At 51.6% G+C, this 17,694-nt stretch overlaps 1 protein-coding gene across 7 annotated transcripts in view; it reads right to left on the bottom strand.

The window, feature by feature from the left end:
- The window catches only part of LOC102945058 (serine/threonine-protein phosphatase 6 regulatory ankyrin repeat subunit B), a 78,086-nt gene that overhangs the window by 13,629 nt on the left and 46,763 nt on the right, over nucleotides 1-17,694 (bottom strand). For all 7 annotated transcript variants that reach the window (XM_037891928.2, XM_037891930.2, XM_043539023.1 and 4 more), the window contains 6 exons: nucleotides 17,535-17,633; nucleotides 12,502-12,702; nucleotides 10,362-10,460; nucleotides 3,769-3,975; nucleotides 1,411-1,512; nucleotides 189-287 (listed from right to left, as the gene is read on the bottom strand). In XM_037891928.2, coding sequence (XP_037747856.1) covers nucleotides 189-287; nucleotides 1,411-1,512; nucleotides 3,769-3,975; nucleotides 10,362-10,460; nucleotides 12,502-12,702; nucleotides 17,535-17,633 — 807 coding nt within the window. The remainder of the gene's footprint in view (nucleotides 1-188; nucleotides 288-1,410; nucleotides 1,513-3,768; nucleotides 3,976-10,361; nucleotides 10,461-12,501; nucleotides 12,703-17,534; nucleotides 17,634-17,694) is intronic.

Below are 17,694 nucleotides of genomic sequence, written 5' to 3'. Positions count from 1 at the left end.
TTCCCTGCTTTGCTGTGTGGCCCTATCTCCGCTGGACACGCAACTAGGTCCCGACCCTCACCTCTGACCCAGTTACAACAAACACCACCTGAGTTGTGTCCAAACAGCGGCTGTTTTCACAACATAGCCACACCCACGCCATAGGCAACAAGGCCCCTGCTGTGCAAAGCCAGCAGCCACGCACTCACCTTGGTGCTGGTGATTCTCAAGGAGATGCTGCCTTTTAAGGCCTCCAGGACACTGATGTGCCCATGTTTGGCCGCCAGGTGAATTGCCGTCATTCCTTCCTAACAAGGAGCAGAGGAAAAGCATCAGAAGGCAAGGCCGGGTGAAAATCCCAGAGTGTTGTCACAGCAATGGAGGAAGTCTGGGTGAGGGACAAAGCCTTTGAAAGGCCTCTTGGGGTCTACTCGTATTCTTTGAGGTTCTGACACTCCCAGCACGGCCTAGCTCCAAGATATGATGGTATAATTTAGGGGTTCTCAAACTTCACAAGCTGCTTCTGACAACAAAAATTACTTCACGATCCCAGGAAGGGGGACCAAAACCTAAGCCTGCCCACCACCCCACTGCCCCAACGTGATCCCCGCCACCCAGGGCTGAAGCCCTCAGGCTTTGGCCTCGGACCTGGGCAGTGGGACTCAGGCTTCAGCCCGGGGCCCAAGAAAGTCTAAGCCAGCCCTGCTGACCCCATTCAAAGGGGATCGCGACCCATAGTTTGAGAACCGCTGGTATAATTCAAGGTGTCACAGGCTGGCTGGGCATTCAGGACAACGGGCCACCGAATGGAGAGCTACCTTAGCCTGGAACTGTTCGAGGAGTCATGAAGAAAGAGGAGGCTGGTTCTTTATAAATGAAACATCACTGCCCTTTTGCTGCGAGGGGCAGAGAAATTTAACCCTTCATCCCTGAATTAAACAACTCACCACACTACAATCACATCGTGGCACCATCCTGGGACTAGTCTACAAGAGACAAACTGGGGGACATGGGGGGAGATGGAAAGAACAATAGGGATGCTTTTACTTCAGCATCTCAGCGAAATGTTAGTGCCTTTCCCAAAGGGGAAAGGGCTCAGACTCCTGCCCCCATTCACAGAGGTTCACATCAAGGAGAGGCACAAGGATGTGAATGTAAATTTTGTAGATGCGCCTTTCCCTGCCAAAGAGAGATGCCCTTCTGAGCATGCAGCCTGAAATGAAGGAGGGGCATTTGCACTCGGGGGCAAGTGGGTGTTACCAGTCCCCTCTGTGCTGATTACGGAGAATGGGTTGTTACAGCCCCCAGCAGCTCATGCTTTTGACTCTAGAGGGCCGAAGCTGTCAGCCAAAGAGGGCAGCCAGCACCCGTTGCGTTCACACCATCTGCATTTTGAACTGGGAGCCGCCCAGCCGAGCCCTTGGTACGTACGCCATCCTCATCCGCTGCCGAGGCTCCCGTCTGCAGCAAGACCTTCACCACCTCATGGTGCCCCCCAGCAGCTGCCAGGTGCAGAGGAGTGGAGTAGTTTGTCTGCAACACAAAAACAGAGCGGGTGGGTAACTAACCATGTGCAGTGTCTGAGCTTCAGAGCAAGCTGGCAGTGGGCTCGCCTTGCAGGGATCACAGCATGTAAGATTGTGAGGCAAGGGCCAAGGGAGGTACCAGAGCTCCCTGCCTATAACACCACAACGGCACAGAGCATCAGGACGATGTGGGACTCTCTCACAGGCTTCTCCTCCAAATGCCTCAAGCCTGGGTCTTCTCAGAGCTAACTTGCCCTAAGGATGCAACCTACGATTCTTCGTGCAGGCCACAGGGAGAGTGTAGAGGAGCAGACAAGTGTGTTTAAACTGGGGGAGTGGGGAAGTTCTTGGGAACTGTGACTGAAATCTCAGCACTCTCCTGTTTGGCGTGACAAACAGGGCTCAAAGAGATCTGCCAGCGACCTCACTGCAAAGGACACACTGCAGATTCTCTCCCATGCAAGCAAAGCCCTACGTACATTAGCTACATACTAAATAAATACAAGGGGGCAGATGCAACTAATGCATTACTGAAAACCAGCTGACAGTTGTAGCAATGCCAGCAGACAGGGGAAGGGGAAACCGTGCTTACTAAAATCTGCAGGCACATTCCCTTTAGGATCTTGTCTAGGCCCCCGTGTCTCCTGGAGGCTGGCAGGAAGTCAGAGGGGTTCCCCTATTTATGCTTTTGGGGATGCTGGATCTGAACTTCCCAGCTGGTTCCTATCTCTATATTGGGCCAAACCAAAAAGCCAGGCCCCAGTGCTCATGAAGTTTGGGGAAGGTTAGATTTGGATCCAAAATTTATGGTTCAGGCCCGTGTTATCAAAGCAAAGTGGTGAAGTATCACGTTGTGCGTAGTGACTGGGGTTATTCACCTCCTTCGTGTCTGGGTGGTGACGCTGGAAGAGGCAACTAATGCAATGTCTGCCTCTTTGCACCTGCCCTAGGGGAGAGCTGATTCCAGAAGCTGCCAGCTATCCTCCATTTCCTTTGGCGGATACAAGCTCTCTGCGTTTCGGAGGCAGCACAGTTAGTAAGGTAATGGTGTTCTCATATTTTGCTGCCATCTCATATTTTGGGATGACTATTCCTGGGATGCCCGCTGTCCGTGGAGCAAAGACTCTGATAGCATGGCCATGCAGCAGGCGTAAGGCTAGGATTTAGTCACGGAGGTCACGGCAGACGTGGATTCCGTCACTTCAACAGACCTCCGTGACTTCTAGGACTTCAGGAGGAGGAGGAGATGGGACTGTGTGTCCCTGCCCTGCAACTGGGGCTGGCTGGAACCAGGACTCTGCAGCCCCAGCCCCAGCCCCGTGACTTCTGCCGGGGGCTGTAGCCAGGGCCGCACACCCCAGCCCCACGGTGTCCCGGGCTCGCCAGAGGCTGCAGCTGGGGCCACGCGCCCCAGGCCCGCAGCATCCCGGGCTTGGCGGATGCTGCAGTGGGGCTGCGTGCCCTAGCCCTGCAGTGTCCCAGGCTCGGCAGGAGCTACAGGTGGGTCTGTGTGCCCCCTTGCGGCTTCCCAGTCCCACAGCTGCGGCCAGCTCCAGAACGGGGGCTGTGTGCCCCCCATGGCTGTGCCCTCTCCCCCCCGCTGTGGCCACTGGAGCTGGGGCTGTTCTCCCAACCATGGCGAGCGCTCGGCTTGTCGGGCCCCTCTCCCCATAGGACTCCCTTCCTCCCCCCATCTAGCCCTGCCCCCTCCCCCCGTCACAGGCTCCGTTAATTTTTGTTTATTGCCTGTGACCTGTTCCTGACTTTTACTAAAAATAACTGTGATACAATCTTAGCCTTAAGCATGCGTAACTGGGGCACTGAGAATGATCCTCTGGGTCCCAGCTGGGCACTGCTTGAGCTCTCATACACAGAGGAGAGAGGAGGTGCAATCCTCTCTCTCTATACAGGTCCAGCACCAGCTTCACAATCACCCACAGACCGCCCGTGGAGAGTTCTCCCTTTTCCACTCTCACTCCTGCATTAACATTTAACTCCCAGTTTCCTAATCCCTCAGGGATAGCAGAACAGGCACAGATCTAGACTCTCAGGTCAGCTCTGTGTGACACTGCCCCGCTGGACAGGACCATAGAACAATAGGGATGCTTTTACTTCAGCATCTCAGCGAAATGTTAGTGCCTTTCCCAAAGGGGAAAGGGCTCAGACTTCTGCCCCCAGTCACAGAGGTGCACATCAAGGAGAGGCACAAGAATGTGAATCAAGGTGAGGCACATCAAGGTGAGGCACCGCCGCAGGGACTCACCTTGTTGCGGGCCGTGGTCGCCCCCACCTTGTTGAACTTCAGCAGCTCCTTGATCACAGCGACACTGCCTTTGGAGGCAGCTATGTGGGCACAGGTCGAACCTTCCACGTTGGCAGAGGTCACCAGTTCCGGCTTGTGCTTCAGAAAGAACTGAACCACCTCCGAATGGTCATTTTCAGCGGCCAGGTGCAATGGTGTCTGTCCTTGCTGAGGGGAAAACAGAGCCAGGCTCCGTGAGACCCCAGCCTGTCAGCGAACCGCTTCGGCAGGAGAGTGGGGTGGGAGGAGGTATTGTTTCATGGTCTCTGTGTGTATAATGTCTTCTGCAGTTTCCACAGTATGCATCCGATGAAGTGAGCTGTAGCTCACGAAAGCTCATGCTCAAATAAATTGGTTAGTCTCTAAGGTGCCACGAGTACTCCTTTTCTTTTTGCGAATACAGACTAACACGGCTGTTACTCTGAAACCTGGGGCTTAGTTGTGTCTCGATTCCTCTGGGGTGGGCCTGGTCAGAGGTTAGAGGCCAGGGCGAAAGGGGGGACATTTTTCAAATTCACAAGTTCAGATCTGAAGGGCAAAAATTTCCCCAAATTAAAGCTTCTCTAAGAAAGACTGGAAATTCAGCCCTGGGCCACCTGGACTGTACCTAAAGGGTCATGTTTTTTCGGGGGTAGAGCTGCTATTTTTTGGTCAGGCAGCTGGAGACTGAAAACAAAATCAATCACACAGCTGTGAGGGTTGAATGGAAAAGCATTTTCACCTGCCAAGACTCTTGTCCAAGATCCTGTGTACCTGCTGCATCATCTGATGGCAGCATTCATTCAGCGGCCAAAGCAGGGCATGGGGCTATGGGGCACAAAGTCCCTTCTCTGCTTTTGGCATTAGCAAAATCAAAAACACGAGGGGAATTTTACCTGTGTTCTCTGGCTCCTGACACTGCTCCCTAAGATACCTGTGAACCTGCAGCCAGGGCCAGATTAAACTTTTGTGGGCCCAGCGCCGAACATATTTGTGGGCCTCCATGGGGGCAGTGGGGCACAGCGCAGGGGGATGGGGGAGTTGGTCCCCGGAGCGAGGGACCGGCCAGGGGCAATGGGGCATGGTGCGCCGGGGGTGGCCCTGCTCCGCCCAGAGCGAGGGGACTGTTTACAAACCGGCAATTGCCAGACGCACACTGGTCCACCCAGCCCTGCGCTGCCAGTGTGCCCCTTCCCCTCAGGGGTAGGCCCACGCTGAAGCACACCACCCCTTTGTATAGTGCTCCCCTTTTATGCCCAGCGCCCCGTTGCCCAGAGACCTCTCCTACAGATCCCTATGTCCAGCGCCGCCCTGGACTCGCTATCCCCAGTGCGCCCCCCCCCCAGAGACCCCATACTGGCCTCCCACCACAACTACACAGCTCCCTGCACACCACACTGCCTGACCAGTGCCCCCCCACAGACCCCCCCCCCCCACTGCCAAGCACCCTCCTCACAGTCCCACCATCACAGTCGCACACCACTCCATATTCCTGAGGGAATTGTGCCTCAAAAATTTTGAAATTCTGTGCACAATATATTAAACATCGGCCAATGGGAGCTGCGGAGGCCGTGCCTGCAGGCGAGAGCAGCGCATAGAGCCTCATGGCCCTTCTGCCTAGGAGCCGGACCCGCTGGCTGCTTCCAGGGCGCAGTGCGGAGCCAGGACAGGCAGGGAACCTGCCTTAGCCCCCTGCCCCAGCCCACTGAAAGTGAGTGAGGGTGGGGGAGAGTGAGCCACCAAGGGAGGGGGAATGTAATGAGTGGGGGGCAGGGCCTCAGAGAAGGGGCGTGGCAGGGGGCGTGGTCTTGGGGAAGGGGCAGAGCTAGGGTGTTTGGTTTTGTGTGATTAAAAAGTTGGCAACCCTACTCAGAAGTGGCGCAATCAGCCAGGCCAGAGCAGGAGTGGGGCCTGCGTGCCAGGCTCCCGCAGGACCCACCTGCCTCCCTGGAGGGGCCCAGCCAAGCCCCCCGCATTTTCCCCTCACACCTGTCCAAGACTGGCCCGGCCCCTGTGGTGGTGGTGGGGGGCCCACAGGTGGCTCGGCTGGGGTGGTGTGCGGGGCCCCACAGGTGGCAGGAATCAGAGACTGCCCAGAGCTGGAGCTGCGCTGGGGAGTGGGGCAGACCCCTGGTGGCCCCAGAGAGTCTGCCCAGCCAAGCCCCTGACCACAGGGGCAGGGTTCAGGCAGCAGGGAGGGGGTGAAGAGGAGAGAGCGAGCAGTGGGTGGGGCCTTGGGGCAGAGCGCAGGTAGTGCAGGGAGGGGAGGCAGGGCCACCGTCCGGACACCTGGGCCCTTTCTGAGTGTGGACCTGGTACCATGGAGCCACAGGCACTATGGTAAACCCGGTACTGCCTGCAGCATAGAACTACGGTACCATAGAAGCTGCCTGGCCTGACTCCCCTGGGGGCCGTCTCTAGGCTGCTAGCCGACAGCAGGACTTGCTGGTGAAGATGGACTAGGGGCAGGGGTTTAGAAAGCAGCTAAAACACCGGCCGCTCAGTGAGAGACACGGGTGGCCTTGTGTGTGCACGAAGGCGGAGAAGGAAGCCTGCACTGCCACAGGTGTAACCCAGGCCGTGGCAATGCCCGTGTGAGTTTCTGCAATCAGTGCATCTTCACTAGACAGGCTACGCTCCAGCCTTTGTTAATTACCAAGCAGGACGGTGGCTAACAGAGTGCTAATGAGCCTTGCCAGGGCATCTATTCCCAACCTTGCATGGAATCCTACCTGACGTTCCTGGAGATGGGCCGGGTTCTGCATAGCCCAGGACATTGGGTGAGTTTAGAGCTAGATTTGAATGGGAATAACTGGGTCGGCCAGCGCTTAAAGAGGTCTGAAGAAAGTGTGTGTGGGTGTGGGTGTGTGCGGGGCGGGTCTGTCAAGATTTGGGAGCAGGAACTTTGGTAAAACAGTGCCTAATGTGCACCCTTCCGTGTTCCAGGTCGACTTGAATATATATCGTTTGCTGGTTCTGTGACCCCTTGTGACCTCCCCTCCCCCTGCCTTTAAGCAAGGGGGCTGCTGCTTCTTTAAAATGGGGTGTCCGCCTCCTCCAACTTCGCGCCAACACACAGTGACGGGGCTCAGCACGGCAATGTCATGGTGCACAGTGGTGCTGCGCTCAGTGGACTGAGGGGTTTCCTTTGGTTGCGAATGCTGGGGCTAGGATATTGGTCGTGTAAGCACTCGTCAGGGCATGTCAGGGTTCGGTGCATCTGCGCCCTGTCCCTTTAAGGACCGAAGGTCTGCTGAAGAGGCCAAAGGGGCAGCAGGAGAGTTTTTGGTGTGCTCCAGGAGGACTCAGCAGCACTGGGGATTCGTCGAAGTGTGCGTGTTTGTTTTTTGATACTAAATTTAATAAAACTCCAGTTTTAAAACGGTCCCGGATCTGGGAGGGTAACAGCTGCAGGCTGTTTTTATGGGAGGCGGGAAGCAGCTCTGAGTGGGGCCCTGAGAGGAAGTGGAGGTAGAGTTTCTTGGGCACAGAGCTTGCTGGAGAGGCAGGCTGGGGGATTTCAGAGCAAGGAAGCTGCCTGCTGTTTGTTTCCACTGCATGCAGGGAAACGGGACGTTGGTGGACGTTCCGTGTCCATGAACCTGATTATTTCTCATCCTAACAGCAGCAGTCGGGTAAGGCCCTGAATTCTGGCTAACTGCTTGGGCCAAAGGGGCAACGCATGTAATACCAACGCATCACGAGGCTGTGCTGCGAAGCTCAGTATCAGTGCAGGCCCCTCTAAGTGTCCTGCAAGCTGGGCTGCTGTTGGATAATCTCTTATATTTCTTACACACAGACTCCCAGGGCACTTCACAGTGGGGGCCCTCAGGATCTCAGCACTAGTAGTGGATCAGCTGTTACCATTCCTATATAATTAGCGCTGACTCGCCTTTTTTTGAGGAAAGAAAAGGAGTACTTGTGGCACCTTAGAGACTAACCAGTTTATTTGAGCATGAGCTTTCGTGAGCTACAGCTCACTTCATGAGCTTTCGTGAGCTACAGCTCACTTCATCGGATGCATCCGATGAAGTGAGCTGTAGCTCACGAAAGCTCATGCTCAAATAAACTGGTTAGTCTCTAAGGTGCCACAAGTACTCCTTTTCTTTTTACGAATACAGACTAACACGGCTGTTACTCTGAAACCTTTTTTTGAGGGTCTCCACAGAGGCTTCACGGACTAAATGGGCCATGGAGAGCAATGTAACCTCTCCCCAGTGGAGGAAGTTCCTCCAGGTTACAGTCAAGGCACAGTGGTATGGGGCAGTGTGCATGCTGGCTGACCCTGCTGCACCAGTTCTGCATCAATACCCAGGAGTTGAGTCTCCAGGGCTCTCCAGCCAGCCTCTTTCCATAACAGTCTCCAAATTCTGGCCAGAATTCCTCCAGCAGGAGAGAGGTCTCAGCTGGCAGAACCAGTTCCACTCCAGTATCACCCGCCCCCACCCCCAGCTAAGAGGTTATGCTGAGGAACAAAGTGGGCATGTCAGGTGAGGGCAGGGCAGAGCACTGTGCCATTCCCCCATCCTCAGCTAGCAGGTGATCCCTTAAGAACTTTGTGCCATTGGTGTAAGCCCGTGCAGCCCCCAGGCTGCTCTAATTCATGCCAGGGCAGGCACAGACCAGGCCGTTGAATCAGAGAACTGGAATCAGCTCCCAAAAATTCCCCCAATTTCCCTATGCCAAGAACATCTCTGTGAAGGACAAAACAATCTCTTTTTAAAAGATAAAGTAACAATTGAACATGCTCTTAAGCTAAGGCGCTATTAACAACAGCAGTTTATACCGATTGGTGGCCTTTGTCTTTTACGTTTTATTTTTCCCTCTTGTTTTCCACATGGTCCCCCTGGTCGTTCCTGCTCCCCAAGAGGTAAAAAAGAGCTCCTCCAGCATGCTCCTTATTGTTATTTTTAGCGGAGGAACTGATAGCGAGAATGACAAGAATCAGCAATGGAAAGAGGCCAGCAAGTGAAGTATCCGGTCGTAAAAGCCAGCACAGAATGTTTGCAATAAAATATCTGTATGCAGGGGGAAAAGCAGCATGGGACACAAAGCAGAGCAGCGAGCGATGAAAAGTGACGTCTGGAGTGGGGAGGTGTAAGCACTCCCCCCAATTCAATAACAAGCCGTGGCATCTCTAGCTCATCTTCCACTGAAGGAGCTCACACACTCCAATGAATTAAGCCCCATAGGAGCCCTTTGAATGATCCCTGACCCCAGTTTACAGATGATCCCTGACCCCAGTTTATGGAGGAGATGATATGATGGGATAACATGATTTTGGCAATTAATTGATCTTTAACTATTCATGGTAAATAGGCCCAATGGCCTGTGATGGGATGTTAGATGGGGTGGGATCTGAGTTACTACAGAGAATTCTTTCCTGGGTATCTGGCTGGTGAATCTTGCCCACATGCTCAGGGTTTAGCTGATTGCCATATTTGGGGTCGGGAAGGAATTTTCCTCCAGGGCAGATTGGAAGAGGCCCTGGAGGTTTTTCGCCTTCCTCTGTAGCATGGGGCACGGGTCACTTGCTGGAGGATTCTCTGCTCCTTGAAGTCTTTAAATCATGATTTGAGGACTTCAATAGCTCAGACATAGGTGAGAGGTTTATCGCAGGAGTGGGTGGGTGAGATTCTGTGGCCTGCATTGTGCAGGAGGTCAGACTACATGATCATAATGGTCCCTTCTGACCTTAATGTCTATGAAAACTGAGGCACAGAGCAGTCAAGTGACTTGCCCAAGGTCACAAAGCGAGTCAGTGGCAGAAACAACTCCACTCTCCCCCAGAGGAGTCAGAAGGTGGCTCTTGTGGCAGAGTGGTTCACGGGGTACTTCTGCCATCTGACAGTTGCAAGCGGCTGATCAAATTCAATTCAGCAATAGATTAGAAACAGAGCAGGGTTCCTGAAAGTTACAACCCATGGGATACCCTGCCCTTTATACACCTACGGAGAGCTAGCTGGATGGCAGTATGCAGTGCCCAGTGGTGAGGCTTCCTTTGGGGAGGAAGGACAATCTAATGACTACGGCACAGAGTGGAAATTCAGGAGACATGGGCTATAATCCCAATCCTTAGACAACTTTCATCTCATTGCTTCCAAATGGGGATAATACCACCTCAACTCAATGCCTGTAAATCCTTGGAAGGCACAAGCTATAGGAGAGCAAAGTGTAACGATCTGGGGGAGTTAAAAGATTTCTAGGCCCAGGGGCTAGGAGCTTTGGAGCTGGTGTTCTGCTGACGGACTAGCAGTAACTGGTGAAGGGGCATCAAGCACCCAGCCACCATGGCATGGGGTCCCCCTACCTTAACGGCATCAGCAAAGGAAAACAGCAATCAAACAGGGATGGGGTAATGATGAGACACTGGGTCCTATCCAGACAGAAAGAGCCTGAAGAGCTCAAGGAGAAAGGAAACTATTTTGTCTTTGACGGCAGCAGCTGCAGGATGTTTTGCTCCGAGATATGTGCTTGTTTCAACAGAGCTCGTGAAACACGATTCCCGGTGCAGGCTGCAGTGCCTCGCTGCGGGGCCAGGACAGCGCGCTGGCATCCACGCGCGAGAGACTTACCATGTCGGTGGCATTGACGTCCGCGCTCATGCTCAGCAGGCTGGTGCACACGTCCAGCTGGCCGGTCAGCGCAGCGAGGTGCAGAGGGGTTCGCTTGGTCTGCCCCAGAAGAAAAGCCAAACACACTTCAGCACGTGGCGCTGTCCCCAAGGAGGCAACACAAGACCAGGAGAGAGGGCAGGCCTGTAGGTATCCAAGTGCACGTGGATGGCTGCTCTGGGGCAGAGACTGCTTTTGGCCTTTTAAGGCCTACAAGGTGTGTCTTCACTAGGGAAAGAGGTGTTTTCGTACCACGTGTTAACTGACATGCGGTAAGGTCCTACTGAAGGCAAGGCAGTTTGTAGCTTCCACCCATTAGCAAACTGAGGTGAAGGCTCTGGAGGAGCCTAGGGTTTGTACCTCAACCAGCTAACACATGTGAAAGCTACACACTGCCTTGTCTCCACTAGGATTTACCTTGTGTCCGTTACCTCATGTTGCCTAACAATACACCTCTTTCCCCAGTGAAGACGAGGTCTAGGATTTAACAGAGGGATGTTAGCACGTGCTAACAAACACCTTTGAAGAACCTGGTGTATTCAAGGCCCCCTGCCTTTAACACGTGCTAACTCAGTCAGATTCAAGCCAGGGCTGACCTTATGGGTGGGTGACATGGGCGACCGCCTGGGGCTCCGTGGTCAGGGGTTGTCATGGTCAAGAGGCAAGGAGCAGGGCAGGCCTGGGGTGCGAGGCTGCAGAAGGGAGCTTGGGGCAAAGGTGGGAGAGGCAGCAGGACCCGGGGTCATTGGGACCTGGGGGGCTGGGTGGAGAGCCCAGGGAAGCAGTGGGGGCACTGTGTACTGTGGGCCCACCCTTGACACATCCCCCTGGCTCCCAGATCTGCCTCTTGCACACCTCCTACAGCAGGGTTTGCAAAGGGGGGGTCCTCCTCGGAAGGCAGCCTTACAACCATCTTCCACAGTGCCTGCACCAGGGGACTGCTCCCCCAGCCAGATAAGGGACTTTACCATGTATGAACTTCACACCATGTATCAGCCCTGAATAAACAGCACAGGGCAGTGGTAGAAAGGACACAGTTGGAGGTTAAGTGAAGGGTGGGATGGGGTCAGAAACCACATCTTCGCAGACTTAATTTTGGTAGCTGCGGGGAGCCTTGACGGAGGTTCACATTATTGCAGTTCTAAACTTATCCCAAGCACTCCAGTGATTGTCCTTTGGAAGGAAGCAGGCTTGGCTGGTGGTATGATCAAGGCCCTTTTTGCCGTTTTTACATAGCTCTGTGCCTCCTCACCTCTGGGCCTGGAGCCATTTATTTACTAGCTGAAAACTTGAACAAATATTCTTAATGAGATGTAAGCTCTGATTGAAGTAGGGTCGGCAATGGGCACAAGGAGAGAATTTGGGCCGTTAGTATCTAACTGAACCCCTCTGAGGATAGCTTTTACTGGACTCCCTCAGAGGCTCACAAGTGGGTTTATTTTTGTCCTTACAACGTAAGTCTTACAGAAGGGTTTCATGTCCATCCATGCATCTTTTGTAGCCAAAACCTGTTTGGGTCAGACTGAGAACGTCTGTTTCTGAATCAGCATTAGCAGCCCTTTGGGTTTCTACTGCTTAAGAATTTGTCTTTTTCTTTTAAAAGTGCCCTGACATCTGGCAGTTTTTTGTCTGGGTTCAGCCAGTCACAGAGTTTGGACCTAGAAAGCTGGTCCCTTATGACTTTCTTTGCCACTATTGTTATTTATTAATAGTATAGTATGGTGACACCTAGAGGCCTCCATTAAAGATCGGTGTCCCGTTGTGCTAGGCGCTGTACGCACATATCAAAGAGATGCTCCATGCCTCAAAGAGCTTAACAGTCTATGCACGTGGCATGACACAACAGGGAATAAACCAAATAAAGGAGCAGAGAACAGGGTGAACAGCAAGTCAGTAACAGTTAGCATAAGTAGCTACAATCTAATACAACCTATTCTGATACAGCCTAAACCCTATCTGCATACTGGTCCGACCCCTCTGACTCTGAAGGCTGCTCACTGTGCGACATTTCAATCGGCAATCACCTCCACTCAGAGAGCCACCTTAATAGCCAAGCTCCTACCCATGTGCAGGTTGGTTGCGCCTATAAGCCACTCCTTACCAGGGTCATAGCATCAATGCTGGCCAGGTGAGTCTCCACGAGGAGCTTGACTAAATGGTTGTAGCCGTTCTGAGCGCTGAGGTGAAGAGGTGTCAGGCCCAGCTTGGTCTTGGCATTGACGAAGGCCTTGTGCCACAGCAGCATGTCTGCAATCTGGTCATGGCCGTTCTCTGCGGCCAGGTGCAAAGCTGCTTTCCCGTGCTGCAAACAAAGCCACAAAGCTAGCTGCTGCGGTTACACAGGGAACCGGAAAATCAGAGAGATGGGCCACTGGAACCATGGATTTTAATAACCTCCCATTCCCAGGACCTTCCTGTGTGCTCCAGACACTTTATATACTCTGCCATGAAACCATTGCTGCGTGACCATTTTTGGCCATAGTCAAAGCAGTCAAGCAAGTGTTGTGTGTGTCTGTGTAAAGGCATGAACGATAAGAAGAATAGTCCAGTGGTTAGGGTGATAGACTAGTACTCAGGAGACCTTGGTTCAAGACCCTGCTCCACTAATAACTTCCTGTGTGATATTAGGCAAATTGCTTACCCTCTCTGGATATATCTACACAGCAATGAGTCTGAGAGCCTGGGTCAGTGGATTTGGGCTCATGCTGTGGAGCTAAAAATAGCAGTGCAGAGCTTTGAGCTCAGGCTGACACCTGGGGAGGGTCTCAAAGCCTGGGCCTGAACATCTCCATTGCTATTTTTAGCCTGAGAGTGAGCCAGTTGATCCAGACTGAGTCTTGCTCCCATGGGTTTGTTTTGCAGTGTAGACATACCCTTTGCATCTCAGTTCCCCACCTGTAAAATGGGGATAATAGCAGTGCCCCACTTCAGAGGGGGTTGTGATGTGCTCAGATACGAGTGTGATGGGAACCACATACGTATCTAAGGCCTAGTCTACGTTGGGGGCGGGGGAATCGATCTAAGTTGACGTACTTAGATCTACTTACCGTGGTGTCTTCACTGCAGTCAGTCGATGGCTGACACTCTCCCGTTGACTCCGCCTGCGCCTCTCGCCCTGGTGGAGTACCGGAGTCGATGGGAGAGTGCTCGGCAGTCGATTTATTGTGTCTAGACTAGACGCGATAAATTGACCCCCGCTGGATCGATCGCTGCCCGTCGATCCAGCGGCTAATGTAGACAAGCCCTTAGATAGATACTGCCCTCCAATGGCTGGACCCCAGAGAGCACATAGAACTTACTACCACTAGCAGCCAAAGGAACTTTCTTTTAGATCAAATGCTAGAGGCCTGTGCTTCTGGAGCTTCAGGATATGGGTTCTAGTCCCCGCTATCCAGGGTTGGGAGTTTGTGTGATCACTGTGTGGTGTTTGCAGCACATGAAATTATTGTAGTAGCTTTCCTGCACCAAGAAAGTTTTAATACCCTCTCTGGCCAGAACAGCATGAAGCCAAATATGTAACAGAGATTTGCCTGCAGAGTAACAATCCCTATATATTGTGGCAAAGTTCCTCCTCTACCTTGGTGAGTCCTGCGCTTATCGGCGGACTTTGCTCGCCTCAGAGATTCACAGTAGTCCTCAGTTTGGCCACTTTCGTGGCTGAGATCTGCCGTTCACTCAGCTAACCTCATCACTGGCCAGCATGGGGAAAAGGAAGGAGAACAATTCCCACAGTCTCTGCTGGTCCACCTAGTGGGTCGGGGGACAGGCCAGGGACCTTCCCCTCTGGTGGGACCCACAGTCCAAGTCAACTCCTCCTGTATCCAATAGGGAGTTGGGGGGATGGGTGGGAACCCGGGCCCGCCCTCTACTCCGGGTTCCAGCCCAGGGCCCTGGGGATCACAGCTGTCTATAGTGTTTTGTGTAACACCTGTGTGACAGCTACAACTCCCTGGGCTACTTCCCCGTGGCCTCCTCCCAACACCTGTATCCTCACCACAGGACCTTCCTCCTGATGCCAGATAGCGTTTTTACTCCCCAGTCCTCCAGCAGCATGCCCTCTCACTCTCAGCTCCTTGCACGCACCTCACTAACTGGAGTGAGAGCCTTTTTAAACCAGGTTTCCTGATTAGCCTTAATTAATTCTAGCAGCTTCCCAATTGGCTACAGGTGTCCTAATTAGCCTGCCTGCCTTAATTAGTTCTAGAAAGTTCCTGAGTGTTCTGGAATAGTCCTTGTTATTTTACCCAGGGAAAAGGGACCTGCTTAACCTGGAACTAATGTATCTACCTTCGACCACTCTTTTGTAGCCATCTGGCCTGATCCTGTCACAATATGTACATAGTATCATAGTATCGTAGGTATCCCGTGTGTTACAAACCATGTCCCTGCCCCAGGTTGCTTACAAACTAACTAATCTGAAAGCACAGCTAGCTGGTAAGGGGTAGAGGAGACAGTGGCCAGGAACGATGGCACACAGTTTTTCCAGGCGGAGCAAATCATCTATGGCATTTGCTTCACATGTTTCTTGTTCATTGCATTTGAATAAAGTTTATTTCATGACTGGTTTGAGATTTAGATTTCTCCCCTTGGTGGACTACTCTGGAAAGGCTTCTTGGGAGAAAGGAGTTCTAAGGCGGTGGAGGTTATGAACAAGTCAACAAGCTATGTGTATTTGACCTCAGAGATACCCCCATGCTCCTCCAGTCACTTTATGTTCGGTAAAAGGACCGGCTGGACATTAGCAAGGACAAAGAATAAAGTATCTGTATGTGAACACTGCATAACTAACAACCAAACACAACACATGGAACCTTTAACAAGAACACCCCTGCCAGGGAGACCTTGGAAGAGACTAGCTGCAGATGTATGTGAATTACCTAGTAGTTGTGGACAATTTTTCCCGGTATGTAGAAATAATGTAGTTGGAAGACATAACATGTTGCGGAGTTATTGAGAAAATGAGGTTCATTTTTGCTCATTTCGGGATTCCAGAACAACTAGTGACAGACAACGAACCACAATTCACTGCACAGAACGTAAGTCGTTCCCAATGAAATATGATTTTGATCCTATTACTGGCAGCCCACATTACTCACAGGCGAAGAAGAGGCTGAGAGAGCAGTACAGACAGCCAAGAAAATCCTACAGCAGGAAGATCCATTCCTTGCTCTTCTGACTTACAGATCAACATCAGTAGAAACTACTGGATATAGTCCAGCACAGCTCTTGGTGGGAAGACAACTCAGAACTGCTGCTCCAACTTTGGAAAAAAATCTGTCTCCAAAGTGGCAAGACATGAAGAGAGTAGCCAAATCAGATAAAAAGGCTAAAAGGAAACAGTCATGGGATAAGAGGGAAGGTCCTCTCATGGATCAGTAACTGGTTAAAAGACAGGAAACAAAAGGAGAGAGATAAATAGCTGTGTCCCCCAAGGATCTGTACTGGGACCTGTACTGTTCAATGTATTCATAAATGATCCGGAAAAAGGGGTAAACATTGAGGTGGCAAAATTTGCAGATGACAACAAAATTACTCAAAATAGTTAAGTCCAAAGCTGACTGCAAAGATTTACAAAAGGATCTCACAAAAATGGGTGACTGGGCAACAAAACAGCAGATGAAATTCAATGTTGGTAAATGCAAAATAATGCAAGTTGGAAAACATAAAATCCCAATTATACCAACACAATAATGGGGTCTGAATTAGCTGTTACCACTCAAGAAAGAGACTTTGGGGTCATTGTGGATCGTTCTCTGAAAACATCTGCTCAGCTTGCTGCAGCAGCAGTCAAAAAAGCTAACGAAGTTAGGTGCCATTAGGAAATGGATAGATAATAACAGAGAAAATATAATGGTGCCACTATATAAATCCATAGCATGCCCCCACCTTGAATACTGCATGCAGTTCTGGTGACCCCGTCTCAAAAATACATATATTAGAATTTTAAAAAGTATAGAGAAAGGCAAGAAAAATGATGAGAGGTATGAAACAGCTTCCATAGGAGTAGAAAGACTGGGACTGTTCAACTTGGAAAAGAAACAACCAAGGGCGGATATGACCGAGGTCTATAATGTCATGACGGGTGGGGAGAAAGTGAATAAGGACATGTCATTTATCCCTTTACGTACACAAGAACCAGGGGTCACCTGATGAAAATAAGTAGCAGGTTTCAAACAAAAGGAAGTATTTCTTCACACAACACACAGCCAACCTGTGGAGTTTGTTGCCAGGGGATGTTGTGAAGGCCAACAGTATAACTGGGTTCAAAAAAGAATTAGATAAGTTCATGGAGGATAGGGTCCATCTATGGCTATTAGCCAAGATGATCAAGGATGCAACCCCATGCTCCGGGTGTCTCTAAGTCTCTGACTATCAGATGCTGGGACTGGATGACAGTGGATGGATCACTCGATAATTGCCCTGTTCTGTTCATTTCCTCTCAAGCTATTTGCCACTGTTGGAAGACAGGATACTGGGCTAGATGGGCCAATGGTCTGGCTATTCATATGTTCTTATGTTCTAAGAGCTTGTGAACACTTTTACAACAGACATCATTCAGTTTACAGAACTGCTGGTCTAGAGCCTGGTGACTGTGTTCGTGTCACACTGGATGGAGAGAAAGGATGGACAACTCCAGCTGCCGTGAAGAAAAATAATTGAGCACCCAGATCGTATGTGCTTGAGACCAAGACTGAAGAGCTCAATGGAAACCACGAACAGCTACAGTTTGTTTCTCAGAAAGAACAATCAACAGAGCAAACTCTACACATGGAGGATGAAGAACAAGAAGACAACGACTCAAGGATTCTAGACTGACCACAGCCAGTCATTGCAACTACAGGGTTCGAGTTGTGTAGTTAGAAATCCAGTACATTTCAGAGAAACGTAACAGACTGATACTTCCCAAACTTCAAAGACAGCGTGATAGTGTAAATATTGTAAGGGGTAGGAATGTACAACTTAAAGGGGGAGATGTAATAGAATGCTAAACTGTATTATGCTGTGTGTAAAATACCTTATTTAAGCTCACCTCAGCCATACCTCCTTCTCCCACAGCCCCTGCACGCACTCAGACCGCCACACCCCTCTGAGAAGTAGGGTTGTGGTGACACCAAGGAGGCGCCTGTCCCCTACCTCATCGAAGACGTCGACACGAGCGTGGTGCTGGAGCAGGATCTTCACTATCGCGGTGTGCCCTCGCTCTGCTGCCATCAGCAACGGGGACCAGTCATTCTAGAGAAGGGAGGGAGCGACGGGGCCTGCTTAGCTCTTTGTCCCTTTCCCGCTATTGTCA

Source organism: Chelonia mydas, chromosome 2, assembly GCF_015237465.2.
Source record: "Chelonia mydas isolate rCheMyd1 chromosome 2, rCheMyd1.pri.v2, whole genome shotgun sequence".
NCBI lineage: Eukaryota > Metazoa > Chordata > Testudines > Cheloniidae > Chelonia > Chelonia mydas.
This window is presented reverse-complemented; position numbering and strand designations above follow the sequence as displayed.